General features: G+C 39.3%; 1 protein-coding gene across 4 annotated transcripts in view; it reads right to left on the bottom strand.

Annotated features, from left to right (window-relative positions):
• The window catches only part of LOC142042345 (ubiquitin-conjugating enzyme E2 E2), a 220,313-nt gene that overhangs the window by 29,114 nt on the left and 176,354 nt on the right, over positions 1-14,845 (bottom strand). For all 4 annotated transcript variants that reach the window (XM_075052189.1, XM_075052192.1, XM_075052201.1 and 1 more), the window contains exon 4: positions 9,691-9,823. In XM_075052189.1, coding sequence (XP_074908290.1) covers positions 9,691-9,823 — 133 coding nt within the window. The remainder of the gene's footprint in view (positions 1-9,690; positions 9,824-14,845) is intronic.

Genomic DNA, 14,845 nt, shown 5'->3' with positions numbered 1-14,845 from the left:
CCCGCAGTTTTGGGAAGTTCCTTTCAAGCTCTTTCATTTCTTACAAGGGTGCAATCCTGCATGCCTACCTGAGATGAAACTTCTGTCTTCCTCAAATATTCCCCAGGAGTTCTGTTTTAATAAAACTGCGGTGGCACTACCTGAAGTGGAAGAAGTTGTACTGCATACAGAAAAGGTTATATATATATTAAAAAATATGATGCCCTTTATGATGATGTTCATGCTGCTCAGGAGGGAGTAAGTAGTTCCCATCTCAGTTTGTCAGACTTTATGAGCAATAGATTTGTCTGCTTGAATAGAGAGAATAATAAAAACAAGATCAGGCCTACACTCTTTTAGTCATATTAGAAAAAATACTCCAAAACAACCTAAATGAAAAATATCTATAGCTCTGAGTGACACGATGTTCATGCAACAACTTTTACATTAATTAGCATCCTTAAATTTGTTACAGAGTGCACTTCATTTTACCTATACCCAGCACTGAGGCTGCCTTTCTAAGGCAGGGTGGTCCATCTCTGGTTTGTAACTACAGATTTGCAGCATGCACATGAACAACTGCTGAGATACTTAGTGGATTATCACATAAAGTGCATAATAAATGACCAACCACATGATGCTCATTGCTAAAGAGCATGATTTAAATATGTGCCAAGAAATGAACTTCAGCCAGTTCTTAAAAAAACTTGCTCACACCTAATTTTAGTTGGTAAAGAACAGCTATAGTTTATTTTACTGAAGGAAAATATATGTCATCTGCTTGACTTACAGAGAAGTCTGATATGCAAACTACTCTGGGTTTCTGTGGTAAAATGCACCATGTGAGACATAGCTAGCCAAAAGTGCTAATAATTTAAAAGGGATATAATAGCATCCACGTGAGTTAACCTTTAATATTACTGAAAATGAAACAGTATGCCATATGAGTAATTATTAATTATGTTCATGGTAATTATGAAGCTGAGTAACTACTAACACTGTGTCATTGAACAGACTGTTGCAGGGAAAAAAGTATTGAACAAGCACAGCAATACTAAAATGAACTCATTTTGCACACAGATTTAATAGCAGAAAAAGTAAAAAGCTACCTTGGTAATCTTTGATATACCTGAGAGGGCAAATAAAAAATTATCCTAAGCTGTGCAGTTTTCTGAAAATAAAGGAAGAGCAGGAGAGAACAAGGGAAATGGATTACTGTTCGGGTTAGGGACGCTCAGAATAGAAACAATATTGTAAGATGCAAAGCATCAAAAGCTTTCTCTGACAAAGTCAATATGAGTTTTTATAAAATGATTTTCATTTAATCAGCATAATCTTTCTTACAATTAGTAATTCCGTATGGAAAGTCAGCAATAAAGTCCTTTTATAGAGAGGAACTTCTTTTAAGATTTACTGGCCATTTAATTTTTATAAAATAAATCCTCCCTTTCGTAGTTGAAAGCATGCAGGCTGTATTGTCCTACACACACGCCTCTCTGAGCTTGCCAAAGCACTCCTTCATGTTTGCTTTAATGCAATCCAACTCTTCTTACCTAAATGTGAGTAAGCCTAGCACATAGCAACTTTTTTATTCTACATGAAAACCATCGTATATCACCATGTGACAGACAGTACCTGGCGTTTTACTGTTCTTCCTAACTCTGCTATGCTTCTGTAAGAAGGGAGCTCCGGGCTCTGCTGCGGGAATCGAGGCAGAGGCAAGCACTTCCACGTCCTAAATTTTCTTCTAAAAAACTTGGACTTTTATTTTTTTTCCTCACCCAATTTTAATAAGCCTTTGGGTATTTAGGTGCTCCCTACATGAGAAATTCTAGGCAGGTGGACCTTGAAATCATAGTTTTCTGTCCTAATCACTTCATCTGCTCTTATTCTATAGGAACAATGTACATAAAAGTCTTTCTCTCACATCTGTATATATATCTGTGGGTGTGAACGAGGACAAGAAAGAACATTGATACATGATGTACTTTTAGATCATGTGTGGATCTTATGCAGTAGTAAAATGTGTGTGATATGGTATAATTACGTAGTTTCTGAAACATCCAATAGACACCAGAAGTCCTCTTTTGAAAATGTATTTGACAGGCAGTATGCAAACCACTGCTGTGAGGCAGAACATACTCCCCACAAGATGCCTCTACAGGCCCTTCTGAGGAGCTTCATGTACTGGGTATTTACAGGAAATAGAAAGAAATTACAAACCACCTAAGTTTTGGAGAGGGAAAACAGGAGGATTTTAGCTGGATAGGGACATTTTCATCAAGACTAAATAAATCAATACAAACTACTGATATAAATTAGTATATTAAAAACAGAGTGAAAAAGAAGGCTATTCATTAGAAGAAATGGCAATTCAATTTGGCAATTACTAGAAGAATTATCAGATAACTCAATTCAAAGGAAACCTCAGAGATTTACACGGTATTGTTCCCATCAGAAGTGACTTTTGCATTTATTCACAATAAAAGGTAGTTATTGATCCTTTCCTCAGCCTGACATGTACCTGCTTGCATCTCTGTCCTCCACTTTACGTCTCTGTGATTCTGTCATTTTGAGAGACGTTAAAGTTTCTAAAGGAGCCGCCTGTGTTTGACCTGTCCCGAGCCCTGCACCGCTGCATGCTGCCCTGTAGGTTCGGTGTTACCTGAAGATACGGGACCTATGGAATGAAGAGAGTTTCACTGCGGGTGGGAACCACACGCTGTGGTTCGTGTGCCTGGGAAGAGTCGCTCTGAGGAGAGCGGGACTCGGGCTGATACTGCTAGCTCTGACGCCGGTCCGCTGGTGGGAGGTTGTCCATTTCTCCCTCTCAAAGACTCCCGTGCATCTGATTTCTGCGTGCAGCCACCCAAAGTCTTCGCTCGCTGGGAACGCCTGCCGGCTCCATTTATTGTCATGGATGGAAGGATCCACGGGCTGCTCTCAGCGAGAAGACGTAAACAGCAAGGCCGGGTGAAGAACAAGGGAGTGCGGAGGCACAGCGAAGGGTCCGGGGAAGGCAGCGGTGTGGGAGTGCCCCAGGTGAGGGACCACCAGACAGACCGTCAGGAGGAGGAGGATGGGGAGGGCAGGAGGCAGCTGAGAAAAGCTGTGAGCAGCACAGCGCTGAGAGCTCACGTGATGTGACAGAGGCTACGAGAGAAGTATGACGAGGCAAATGAACATAAGGGATGACAGGAGACCATCGCATTTGAAGGCTGGTCATACGACGGCAGTATCTGGGGGGGAGGGCAAGAGAAGGCAGATTGAAGCCCTACCTGCACCAGGGTTGCAGAGATGGTAAATAGCAATGATCAAATAGGCTGTACTTAAGGTTATTCCGAGTTTGAGAGCTTCAAATGTAAATTGTGTTAATAGTGAGTGTGGGTCTGCCTTGTAAGGTTCATTTTAACAATTTAGGTTAGAAACACCAAGGAATGCTTGTTTTTTCTCATCTACTCTTGTAAGCACTGTTTTTCTATTACACTGCACATAATAGTGTCCTTAACAGCCAATCACATATAAAATAAGTATGAAAAAGTAGAGTAGAAGCCGGGAACAAAAAGAACTGCCCTCATACATGAGACAGAACTTAGGAAACAGGTAGAAAGTTTCTACCACAAGAGAAGGATTCCACATAATGATATTTAGTGCATAGAGATTAGTGCTATATGACAATTACCTATAAAAAAATTGAAGAGATGCTTAATATTGCCATTAAGACCAGATTCTATAGACACTGCAGTATATTTACAAAGGAAAAAGACCCTCCTTGCAGTCCAACAGCTGATTTAAAACAGCTAAGCTTTCAAATGCTGAGAACAATTTTTCAGTCAGTTGATAGACATAGCAGATTTACAAGGAGGAAATGGAGTTTTCTGTTATTTTAATTTTGATTTAGGGCTGATTTAGCATGTTGCAGCTTTCAAGTCCTGCAAACCATTTTTCAGTCAGCTGAGATTAAAGTCCCTAGCAAGATTAATTGTAGAGTTGGGATTAAGAGATCTTATAAATCACTCGAATTCAAAAATAAAGCTAGCAGAGTCCTAGGATAATGATAGATATATCCATATTGTATCAGCTACAGCTGAATTGAATTGACACTGTAATAGACTGAATGCAGTCAAATATGAGAGTAGAAGTTATTAATAAAGATTATTCTTTATGAAAATGCAGACACCACCACAGTGACAATTCCTGAGGGAAAAGTTCTCCTGGAGAGCATTCATTTTTCTACAAACACCTGTATGAAAGACCCTGGTATGGCTTCCTGATTTGTCAAGGCTTCCTGCCCCGGAGGGACAGTATGCAGGATAATGAAATTACTCCCCTTCCTTCAATAATGATAGTGAACATAATGATGCAGTGTTAATTTGTTGTTATGGCTAAACTTTAAAGGATCTCAGATCAAAAGTTTGCATACTTGGGTACTCACCAATTTCTTGTGTGGACTGAGGACAGAAATTGAGCTGAAATTCTTTCTGTCAGATCAGGCTGACTAAAAGATGTGATACCTCCTAGTCATATACACGTGTGTGTGTGTATATAAGTATATATACATATGTGCACCCACAGATTAACCCCCCTCCACCAAGCCAAGAGACATCTATCTATGTGTAGCTATATATCCCATTCAATACCCCAAAGAAAGAGACAGAGCAAGAGAGAGAGCTTTCCTTTGTTAAAGCCAAGGGGCAAAGTGTCTGAATCCATTAAGGATGAAAGGAAGATAGTTAGCAGGAAAAAGAAATCTCAAAGGTATTTCTAAAAATGGTTGAGGGGTCACTGAGGCACTGGAGAAATGTAAGGTTATTTCCTTGGCAGGCCATCTAAGTATTTTTATTCATTTCTTTAAGTGGCTGCTCTGAACAGGGCACAGCTTTCTCTGTTCTTCAGCCCACTGCACCACAAGGGAGATGCTGTATTTTGGGGCTGAAGTGAAACCTCACCTTGTGACCAAGACTGAAGCCTCAGCAGCATCTGGCCTTTAGCAGAAGGTGAGATCACATCCACATCTATGCCTCGCTTTGTCTGTTCCATACCTTCCTTCTGTCTGGTATCTCATAAAACCAACGTGATACTTAGGATGCAGCTGAAAAGAGAACGGCGATTCTGCAGGCTGTCCGCTTTCTTGCTGACTCAGCCAACTGGGTGCTCTGCTAATTTCCGCAGTGCTACAGAAGCTTCCTCACAGTGGAGGCGAGGAAGTATTTTTAATTGATTAGAGCCTCCCAGAAAGCCAAAGCTAATTTGTCAGTTCTCAGATGAGCTGTTCTAAAAATCATGTTCTCTGGTTGTAGAGATAAACTGGAGTTAGGCAGTGATGGCCCTCCATCACTCCTATTCAGGCTGCATCAGTCACACGTAGATAAACTTTTTTGGGGAAGAACAACTCCCTCCTCTGCATGAGCATGCTGCAGTTGTGAGTGAAGCCAAATGCCATTGATTTAAAAGGAAAGCAGAGCTGAAAGGGTCAGTAACCTCTGGCTCAGAAAATCTGGAGTCCAGTTTCAAGGCATAAGACAAAGTTCAAAAGACTGAAATAGACTGACTTCAAAGGGGGAAAAAATGAATATCACGACAGCAAATTATACTCTGACTTACCACACGGTATATTCCGTTTTGGTGAAGAATAACTTAGTTTGATATTACGCTTATGGCTTAGCTTTAGAGAGACACTGACAGGTAAGGACAGACAAAAAGAACCAGACAGACAGACCTGTAGGGGAAAGACTGGTTGGTGCAGACTGGAAGGGAAACCTGATGGCAGTGATGCTTGGCTGTACAAAATGAGGAATGTGAACTGGACCACACGGTATAATTAGAGGATGTAAAGAATAGAGATAAAACTTCAAAATCTTAAGGGGATGTGATGTTGAAGACTACAAAGGTGTAAAAACTGAAGAAATACATAAAAATGAAAGTTTTGGATAGATACTTTTTCTTTGTTTAAACAAAACCTGAATGAATGAGTGATTCAATTTCTTCTACGTGATAAGGTGGGAAAGCAGGTTGACTATCTAGAAGAAATGAAAATTACTTCATACATTCATTAAAAAAACCCCAAATATAGGCCAAACATCTTTTCTTCACGTGCGAATGTGCTCTCAGATGTTTAATTTTATTTTAGTTAATGTTTTCCAATATGCAGCAAGGTACCAAATGATCAGAATAGGCATCAACATTGTTTACAGAAGGAATCTGGATCCTTTGGAAAACATAGAGAACTTTGTATAATACAAACCAAACAATGGTTACACCACAAATGTATTTTAATTATAATAATAAAAATAAAAGATATTTATCCAGAATCCACTTTCAATATATTTTTCTTATTTTAAAAATTATTTTACCCTTCCCAACATCCATGTGCAACATACACATGCACGATAACAGAGTCCATAACATCTGAGCATAGATAAGGAAAAGGGATTGTGGAAATCTTTCTGCAGATTTTAATACACTTTGGATTAGGCCCTTTAACAGTAACTATGTTAACTGATATGGGCATTTGCCTTTGGAACCTCAGGCTGGGTCAAGTAATTGCATCTGGGAAATACAGTTTCTGTTTCTTCCCAGGTCTTTTGTGGTCACATTTTTGGAAGATCAATTTTGACAGTACTCATGTAAATGTTTCCTTACTTCATAGTAAAAGAGGGATGAAAATGGCCCACAGAAATCTCAGGAGTAATGTATGAATTCAATCATAGTGAGAAATGTGAATTAGACCCTTTCTGCTATGTACTTACAGGGAGGTAATCTTGCCAACACTCAGGAATACATTTTATGTCTTTCTCAGTACATTCCACAGTCTTGTACTTTATCTCTAGATTTTTTAAGATGATAAGGAGTGGGACTATACTCAGAAAAAAATCTAGGATGATCTATTCCCATAACCCTAGGACCCATGATTTTGAGAACAGCACCAGGTATCACAAATCTTGTAGTGAAGTAGAAGAGATGTCAACACGCAGTGACACAGATAGCACCGTATTGTGAGGCCGTATGTTATGTTCCACATACTCACTACCTTTCTTTTGCTAGAAACAAGCGTGTGGAGAACATATTTAACCACCATTTTCCAACACTACTGACTGGCAGCAGCTTCCTTATGATAAGCAGTCATCTTCCCACGCTGCTTTATTCAAGGGATTTCCCAAACTATTCTACCTCTGAATCAGTTTCACAGGGTCTGGAAAATAGGTGTAATGAAATAGCAACCGTTTGAGAGATCCTACAGCACAACTGAAAATAGGGGTCATTTACAACAGTGGACAAAGTAAATAGAATAAGAATCCATGTGTACAAAATACGCTAGCAACATAGTCGGTCATATCTGACATTAGTCACCTGTGCACATGTACTCATTACTTTCTTTCAGATAACAATTTCCTCATCATAAATACTGGCCTTTTAGTAATACAATACGGCATCATCAACTCTCTCATTCTTTATCAAGCAGTACATTTTCATGTGATTTATATGCACACATTTCTTACAATGACAACTGGCATCAAGATAAAGGCAGACAAAAAGATCTGTTACAAAGCAGGACAAGAACCACCTCTTTGCTTGATATTTCATTAATAAGCAATGCACAGCTGAATTACTGATATCTCAAAATAATACAGTCACCAAACATAACTGAGTGTGGATTGAAAAAATCTTTACCTCGTGGTGAAACAGCAAACTGGACCTTCACCTTCTCTTTTAAAAGGATGCCTATTGCATATATTGCCTCAAGACTCAATAGATTCAACAGAGAGAATGACAAAAGACATCCCTCAAACTTGTATTTCACATCTAGTTCTTCAAATATTAGGTTTGGATCTCTTAGAGAACTTCAAGCTCCATTTTATACTCAATAAATCCATTTAGTGGATATGCCAATATCCCCTAAATAATATAATTTTAATTTGCTGGTGGACTGAATGTAACCATTGCATTACAGCTACTACAAAGAGACTAAGCCCAGCAAAGAAGCAAACAAAAGGGTCCTGTTAAGACGGACCTTGTATAGCAAGTAAGAAGTCTGGACTGGCCTGGGCTGGGCGGGAGGCAGGAAGACTAGGGCATCACCCCAGCTCAGCGTGCCCAAAGCTTTAGCTAACTGAAGGAGAAGTTATAAAGTTTCAAATTCTTTCTTCACTGTGTAATCACAGTTACCTAATCAGAAAATGTGCAGTCAGCAAGGTGTACAACCCCTGTAAGACTTGTCATTGACCTCAAAGCTTCCCTAAACTGGAACTCTACAAGTGGGAAACAAAGTTAGACTACCTCTAATACTGCTATACTGACCCATCTTTAGGTGACTGGCTGGGAAAGTCCAATTTACAGAATGACAAGTACTTTGAATTCACATCTCTCATTCTTTTATTAAAACTTTTCCTGATAATATCAATGTTAACTACTATAAACATTACTACTGTGGCATTAAAATTCTGTTTATAAAGACCTCTCTTTCAATAGTATACTCATGGTAATCAAATAGGAATCAGCTACTCTCTCTTTTAATGCAATACTTTTCTATTATAGACCAGTGTGGCATACCAACCCTTTCACAAGTGTGTCAAAAAGAAGGTAAATATTTTTGCTCCCATAGCTCCTCCTGGGGAGCTGTTCTAGACCCTCACTCTCCACACTGGCAAGGTGCACAATTCACCTCTTTTCACTTTGTTTCATAACAGACAGGCATCAATTTACTTGATTCTATTAACAGCCCTGTGGGGTAAATTTTCCCAGTTTCTGTTCCTGTTAGTGAACACATATGTTAAGAATTGCATTCAGTCTTCCAGACAAGGTCTTGCAAATGTCTTTATATGACATTTGTAATTCCTTATCTCTACAGGTGATGCCAGAGGATGCATCTTAGGAGTGTATTTGCCTTTTTTATAGATGCATTAGATGGGTGGTTTGTAATAATCCTGTGATCACCCAATAAAGCCTCATTTTGACACCCTCCCTCAATTACTGCTACTGGTTATCGATGCCACTCTGCACTACCGCAATTCATCCCATTTCTGTTTTTCCAGTCTTCAGAATCACTAGATTTTTCCTGTTTGACATTCTGAGCCTATTCGACCATGGTAATGACTGGCCACCTTCGTGTTGTTAGTACAGTTCTACGTCTGTGGTTAGCGTCATTATTGACAGCATTAGAAAATGAATCTGTAAGGAATTCTGTAAATCTCTGTCTTTCACTCCAGTTTCTTGCATTTGCTGCTGTATTTCCATGTTCTTCCAGAAAACTGATGTAAAGCAATTACTTATAACTTCATGAACAATAGTGTATCTTGCACCTGCAGAAGTAATTTATACGGGGTACTGCAAAAGATGCATATTTTTGTCACACTGCCACAGACCCCTGATGAATGATACGGGTCAATAGGAAAGATTAAATATCTCCAGCTGCTTATAAAGGGGTACAACTCCAATATAAATGCTTTCATATTAGAAACAAATCCAAATCAAACAAATAACTGCTGGAAATTATGCAACCATTTGCTAAATAAATCCGTATCCATCCAGCTATACCAGCAACATGCAGGCAAATTTTAGGCAGTTATTTAAATTCTTCACATCCAAATACTCAGTTTAAATATTCATTATTGCCTTGAAAGTTTTATAGTTCATCCTACAATGATATACCAACATACATGTTAAAAAATATCACGAGGACTCCTATCAGACTTTTAATATCCTCCTACTAACCTTAGGTGGTTTAAAAGGATAATCCGGTGAAAAGGTAATGTCAAGGAAGAAAACTCCACCTTCATATACAGACCCTGGAGGCCCCAGTATAGTTGACCTCCATTCATAAATGTTGTCTCCTTTGGGTCCAGCACTAAAATAGAAAACAAAAATATAACATAATAACAACATACAATCAAGAATATACTGCATCAGTTACACTCTACTAGTAGTATCACTGGTTTTGCAGTAACACTACAAGTTAAAATTGTGTATCACATCATTAAGTTAGTCCTGGATAAAACATGTAACTGGTGTCCTAAGCTCTGTCAGTGAAGTGATATATTCAGCCAGGATGAAGTATTAAAATCACATTATAAATTATTCAAATAAGCACAGAAAAATTCCCGACTGTCTTATGTCAAATATTTTAGTGGGCAGATGTGAAGTATTTACAGTGCAAGGATACAGAGACTTTGCTGAGATGTCTTGTCACTGTCTTGCCTCACAAGCCATCCTATTTTCACTTATCTCCTCATCCACCTACCTCATCAGTCAGTAGCAGTATAATTACACACATTATTATACAGCACAGACTGTACTAAAGACTGAGCAGGGTACAAACGACCTTGCAGCTGCACTTTCTAAGTTACTAACCCCAGGTCTCCAGTCACTAGTACAGAAGGCTGCTTTACTCTCAATTGTTACCCTACCTTAAAAATATTATAAACAGGAAGTGGGTTAAACTGTTGGATTATGTTAATTCAAAGTCCTCGTTTAAAAACACAGTACTGAAACAATATTCAAAATGTACAAACCATAATCCTGTATGTGAAACAAGAAAAATCTCTCACCCACACAGTCAATTCCTGATGAAATCAAATTAAAAACTAATAAAAGTTCTTGGACATGACTCTTCCAAAAGCCAACACAGCCTTCTTTCATACAACATAATGCTTGACCATAGAAATACATATTTTACTCAGGGTGGCCTCTTAAGGAATATGAAGATTTCTTTTTTGGTTCACAGCTTGCTGATACCAGTCACTGATACAGGACCTGAATTTTAATTAGGACCAATTGGGATGGTGACTTCTAGATATCTGATTAATATTTTTCAGAGGAAGGCAGTGCTGGTAGATATTTCAAATAAGTGATGTGGTATTGTCTTAAGGCATTTCTTGTGAAACAATTCTTGTTATGTTTGCAATAAAGATTTCCACAGCATGCAGGAGTTTGTGAAATAACCCTGTGTGTAGAACAGATGAAAGCTCTTGGCTATGCTCCATGCCTCACAATGTACCCAAGGCATACAATTATTATACGACATCATGTCATGTTCACTGCTCAACTATTCATTTTGTTCACTGAAAGTTAATAAAACCCCCTTTCACCTGAAATTCCTTGGGCTCCCTTCATTAAAACTTCTGACTGCATGATTCCCTGCATATAACTGCGTGACTTAGTACTGCACAGTGTACTTCATTAGTCATGGTATCTACATCAATTTTCTATAATAGCTGTTAATGCTTCTTGGCTTTCCAAACTACATGCTTTCTTAACAAAAATGGGTTACAGAGACTATAACATTATGGAACATTCATTTTCTGTCGGCCATAGTAACAAAAGTAGCAATTGTTTTAAAGATAAAATCTGGCTTTTTAAGTGTCACAATAGCAGAAGTGTTGCCATCCATATTTCACAGTGTCTATAATACATCAGGTTGCTAGCTGCCAAACAAATTTAATTTACCCAGTTCTCAGTTTGCATTAACCTTTGAATAATAAAGCACAGCTGAGACTGCTGTAAGAAACAAACCAGAGAATGAATAATTAAAAACATCTCCACTGCCTTTAGAAAGACCAATCCCGAGTCAACAGGGAAGGTTTAATTGTGACTGAACTAGGCATTAAGGGGCTAATTGAACTCTTTATAAGCCCAAATGAATGTGGTCCTACATCAGTGCTATGGTATACAAGGTTCACAGAAAGTAAAACCCTTACAAAAAATAATCAGACAATTAGTTCAAATGGAAAAGGGGCAGTCTAAAACATACATGAAAAAAAGCCCATAATATGTGAAGGAAATCCTTTCTCATTTTCTGTAGAGAAATGTTGTAATGCTTGGAGAAGCAATGACTCAGGTGATGCCAGCAGGTTAAAATGGAAGTGATATAAACATCGATCCCAGAGAAATGGTTGGAAAAAGCAAGTAACAAAAGCAAGCCCTGTCTTTTTTAGACCTTATTTAGCCAGAAGGGGATGGTTGGGCCCTTTCCGGGTTTGAGCGAGGCTCGCTTTTTTGATCAGAACTCTCTCTGATAGTGGCATTTTCATAACGTATATTATTTTTATTTGTTTTGCCTATTTATTTAATTGCATTAACATTTGAAATGAGCAGTCATTAATTAGAATAGTTGGAAAATGCTCCATCTGCCAGTTGAACTGTTTCGGCACGTCCAGCTACAAGCCCAGCCTGATCACATTCTGAGGATGCTGATTAACATTAATTGAAGGTTTTCTTTGCAAATGAGAGATGAAGCTTTATTAAGTATTATTATTAATTTGAAGAATAGCTTGAATTGTATGGAGTGTGGGAAGACTGCTGTTATTGATGCTGCCTGTTAGAGTGCTTGCTGGCAGCGAGGTTGTTCAGCCGGTGTAAAATACCAATCCATGTGCACTGGCAACAGCTGGTATTAAGGGCAACAGCATGCACAAGCATAACGTTTTTTCACTTGCATATTAATAATACAGAAAGTTTGACAGGTGTATTATCTTCGTTTTCCTTCTTTCCTAATTGTTAAGCCTTTTATTTATCCACATTATTGGCAACAAGAACGACGACTCATCAGGCTTCACCAGAGAAAACTCCCATATGTGCAAGACCTCAGCCAGAGCCTTATTCTATAAGGTTTATAATGCAAGAGGATTTAATTGCCCTTCTCTCTACATGGATATCTGCCCGGCACACTGAAGCCCAAATGTTTTACATTCAGTATGATTTATATTCCAGCTCTATTAATGTTACTGGCAACCAAACCACAGATCTCAAAGAAAGCAAACCAAACATCTCAGTGCCTGAAGTTCTGTTATCTTTGGAAGGACAGATTCAGATGTGCACCCGCTCGGCAAAGGGCAGGCTAAATCTGTCTTGAACTCAACTGACCGAGGGCTGGAGCAGAGGCGTGCTGTCTGCTACTAACCCACTGCTAAATCAGTCGGCTTCAGGGCAGAAATAACGGTGGCGGTGGCAGCTCCGTGTGGAAGTGGCTGAACAATATGGATAAGGCAGTCAGGAGAAGGACAGGTCTGCTGTCAGACCAGCAGCACAGCCTCCCGGTTTGAGCCCCGGCGCTGAAACCCTCGTGAACCTGCAGGACGAGGCGATGACGGAGCCCAGCGAGAAGCACGTGGTGAGACTCTGGAGCTGGCACTCCCCACGCCTCCAGCATGATCGCCCAGGTGGAATTTGTAGCATGGGACCAAGGAGGTGCAGCTGAGCATAAAGGCCCTGGAGACTTGAAGTTATCAATGTCTTATTGAGAGCTAGCTCTCTGCTGTCATTATGCGCCCATAGCTGACGAGACGCTGCACAGAATATGGCCTGGTTTACCCGCTGCGGAGGCCTTGCTCACCGGAAGAGCTGGGGTGGATGGACATGGAGCCAGCCTTCTTCCTCTTCCAGAATGTGACATCAGTATGGGTGTATGAAATTCAGGACAAAGGAGTCAAGACGTGTAAAATAGTTTCCTTTGCATTTCACTTTCCTTTGCCTCTCCTTACGTATTTCAGTTCTGCCACTGCTTCCCACATACACACTTGCAGGTGAAATGTATGCACATCAGTTACAGTTAGTAGCAAAATACTTTAAATGCTACTATAACTGAATTCATTTTGCTTTAAATATGCTTAACGCGCTGAGTACTTTCTATTCCCTCAACATGTTTTAGGCAGGCAGTCACTTGAAAGTAGTGCTGCTAAAAACTGCTTGGCCAGTACAATTCATTATAAACACCAAGCCTTCCCTGCATTTAGAGTATCTTGAAATATTAAAATTTAAAATGATGTATTAGGAGAGTTGTGTGAGAACAACAGCATCTATGAGACATACTAGATGAAAACCTGTCTGGAGAAGTTATGAAAATACAGTTGATTTTTAGTTTTATCAGAGCTGCAATTTGTATAAAAATTTATTCAACTTCCAGAGAATAACCCAAAAAATAAAAATGCAGAAATTCAAAGAAACAACAGTATCCCATGTTTATCAAGGAGTCATATGGAATAAATTAGTCAAAATAATATTATTATTTTCTAATCTAACTTAAGTTTCTTGATGAGGGATCCCCTACTTCCCCAGAGCTTGTAACTGGAGGTAGCATAACCTTATACTGTAGAAAATGAGGGCTAGTTCAATGTCTTCCCTCCCATTCTTGGTCTCTGAATCTTGCTGGTATCCACATTTAAAGTGTAACGGTACTCTTTAACACAAGGGAAAGGCAAGTCTATAGCACAAATGAAGGAAGTAAGAAAAGGAATTGTAACTTAAATTGCCTTCTAGTTCCGACACGCTAATGGTGTGTGTGGGGAAGCGATCAGGCCAAATAAAACAGGAAAGCGAGACAGCTGGGAGGCCTTCCCATTCCTCAGGACTCAGAAAGAAATGGAAAGATTCTTCTGGACTGGGTGAGTTTAAGTTAATTTTTATCCTCATCCTTTATTGCAGGTCAGAATAAAGCAGGACCAGGATATTATACAAACTTTGTCCACAAAGTTACTTTCCATGGCATTGTCTATGGCAATTCATTCTTATTACTGCATTACCTAATCTAAATTGCCTTAGCACACAGAAAACCACATCAGAACTGGGGTACTCCTGCACTAGGTGCAGTCCATGGAGGATGTAGACCCTCCCAGCTAACTTCAGTAACATATGACAGCAGAAAGCAGAGGGGTACACCCAAGTCTCTGCCTTTCCTTTTATTACAGAAAGCCTTGGCTTTACTATTTAAGAGATTGCCCTCCGAGGAGAGAAGCTCACCACAGAATTGTCTCCATTTATAAGACATACAACAGTTTTTCTTACAATCCTGTTTCTTGCACATCTAACAGTTATGGTGGAGAAGATCCTGCCTCTAGCTGCCCTCCGTGAATGCTTCTGGGGAGCCAGTTGCCCA

Source organism: Buteo buteo, chromosome 2 (assembly GCF_964188355.1).
Source record: "Buteo buteo chromosome 2, bButBut1.hap1.1, whole genome shotgun sequence".
Taxonomy (NCBI): domain Eukaryota; kingdom Metazoa; phylum Chordata; class Aves; order Accipitriformes; family Accipitridae; genus Buteo; species Buteo buteo.
The sequence above is the reverse complement of the archived record's forward strand: the minus strand, read 5'-3'. Positions and strand labels throughout refer to the sequence as shown.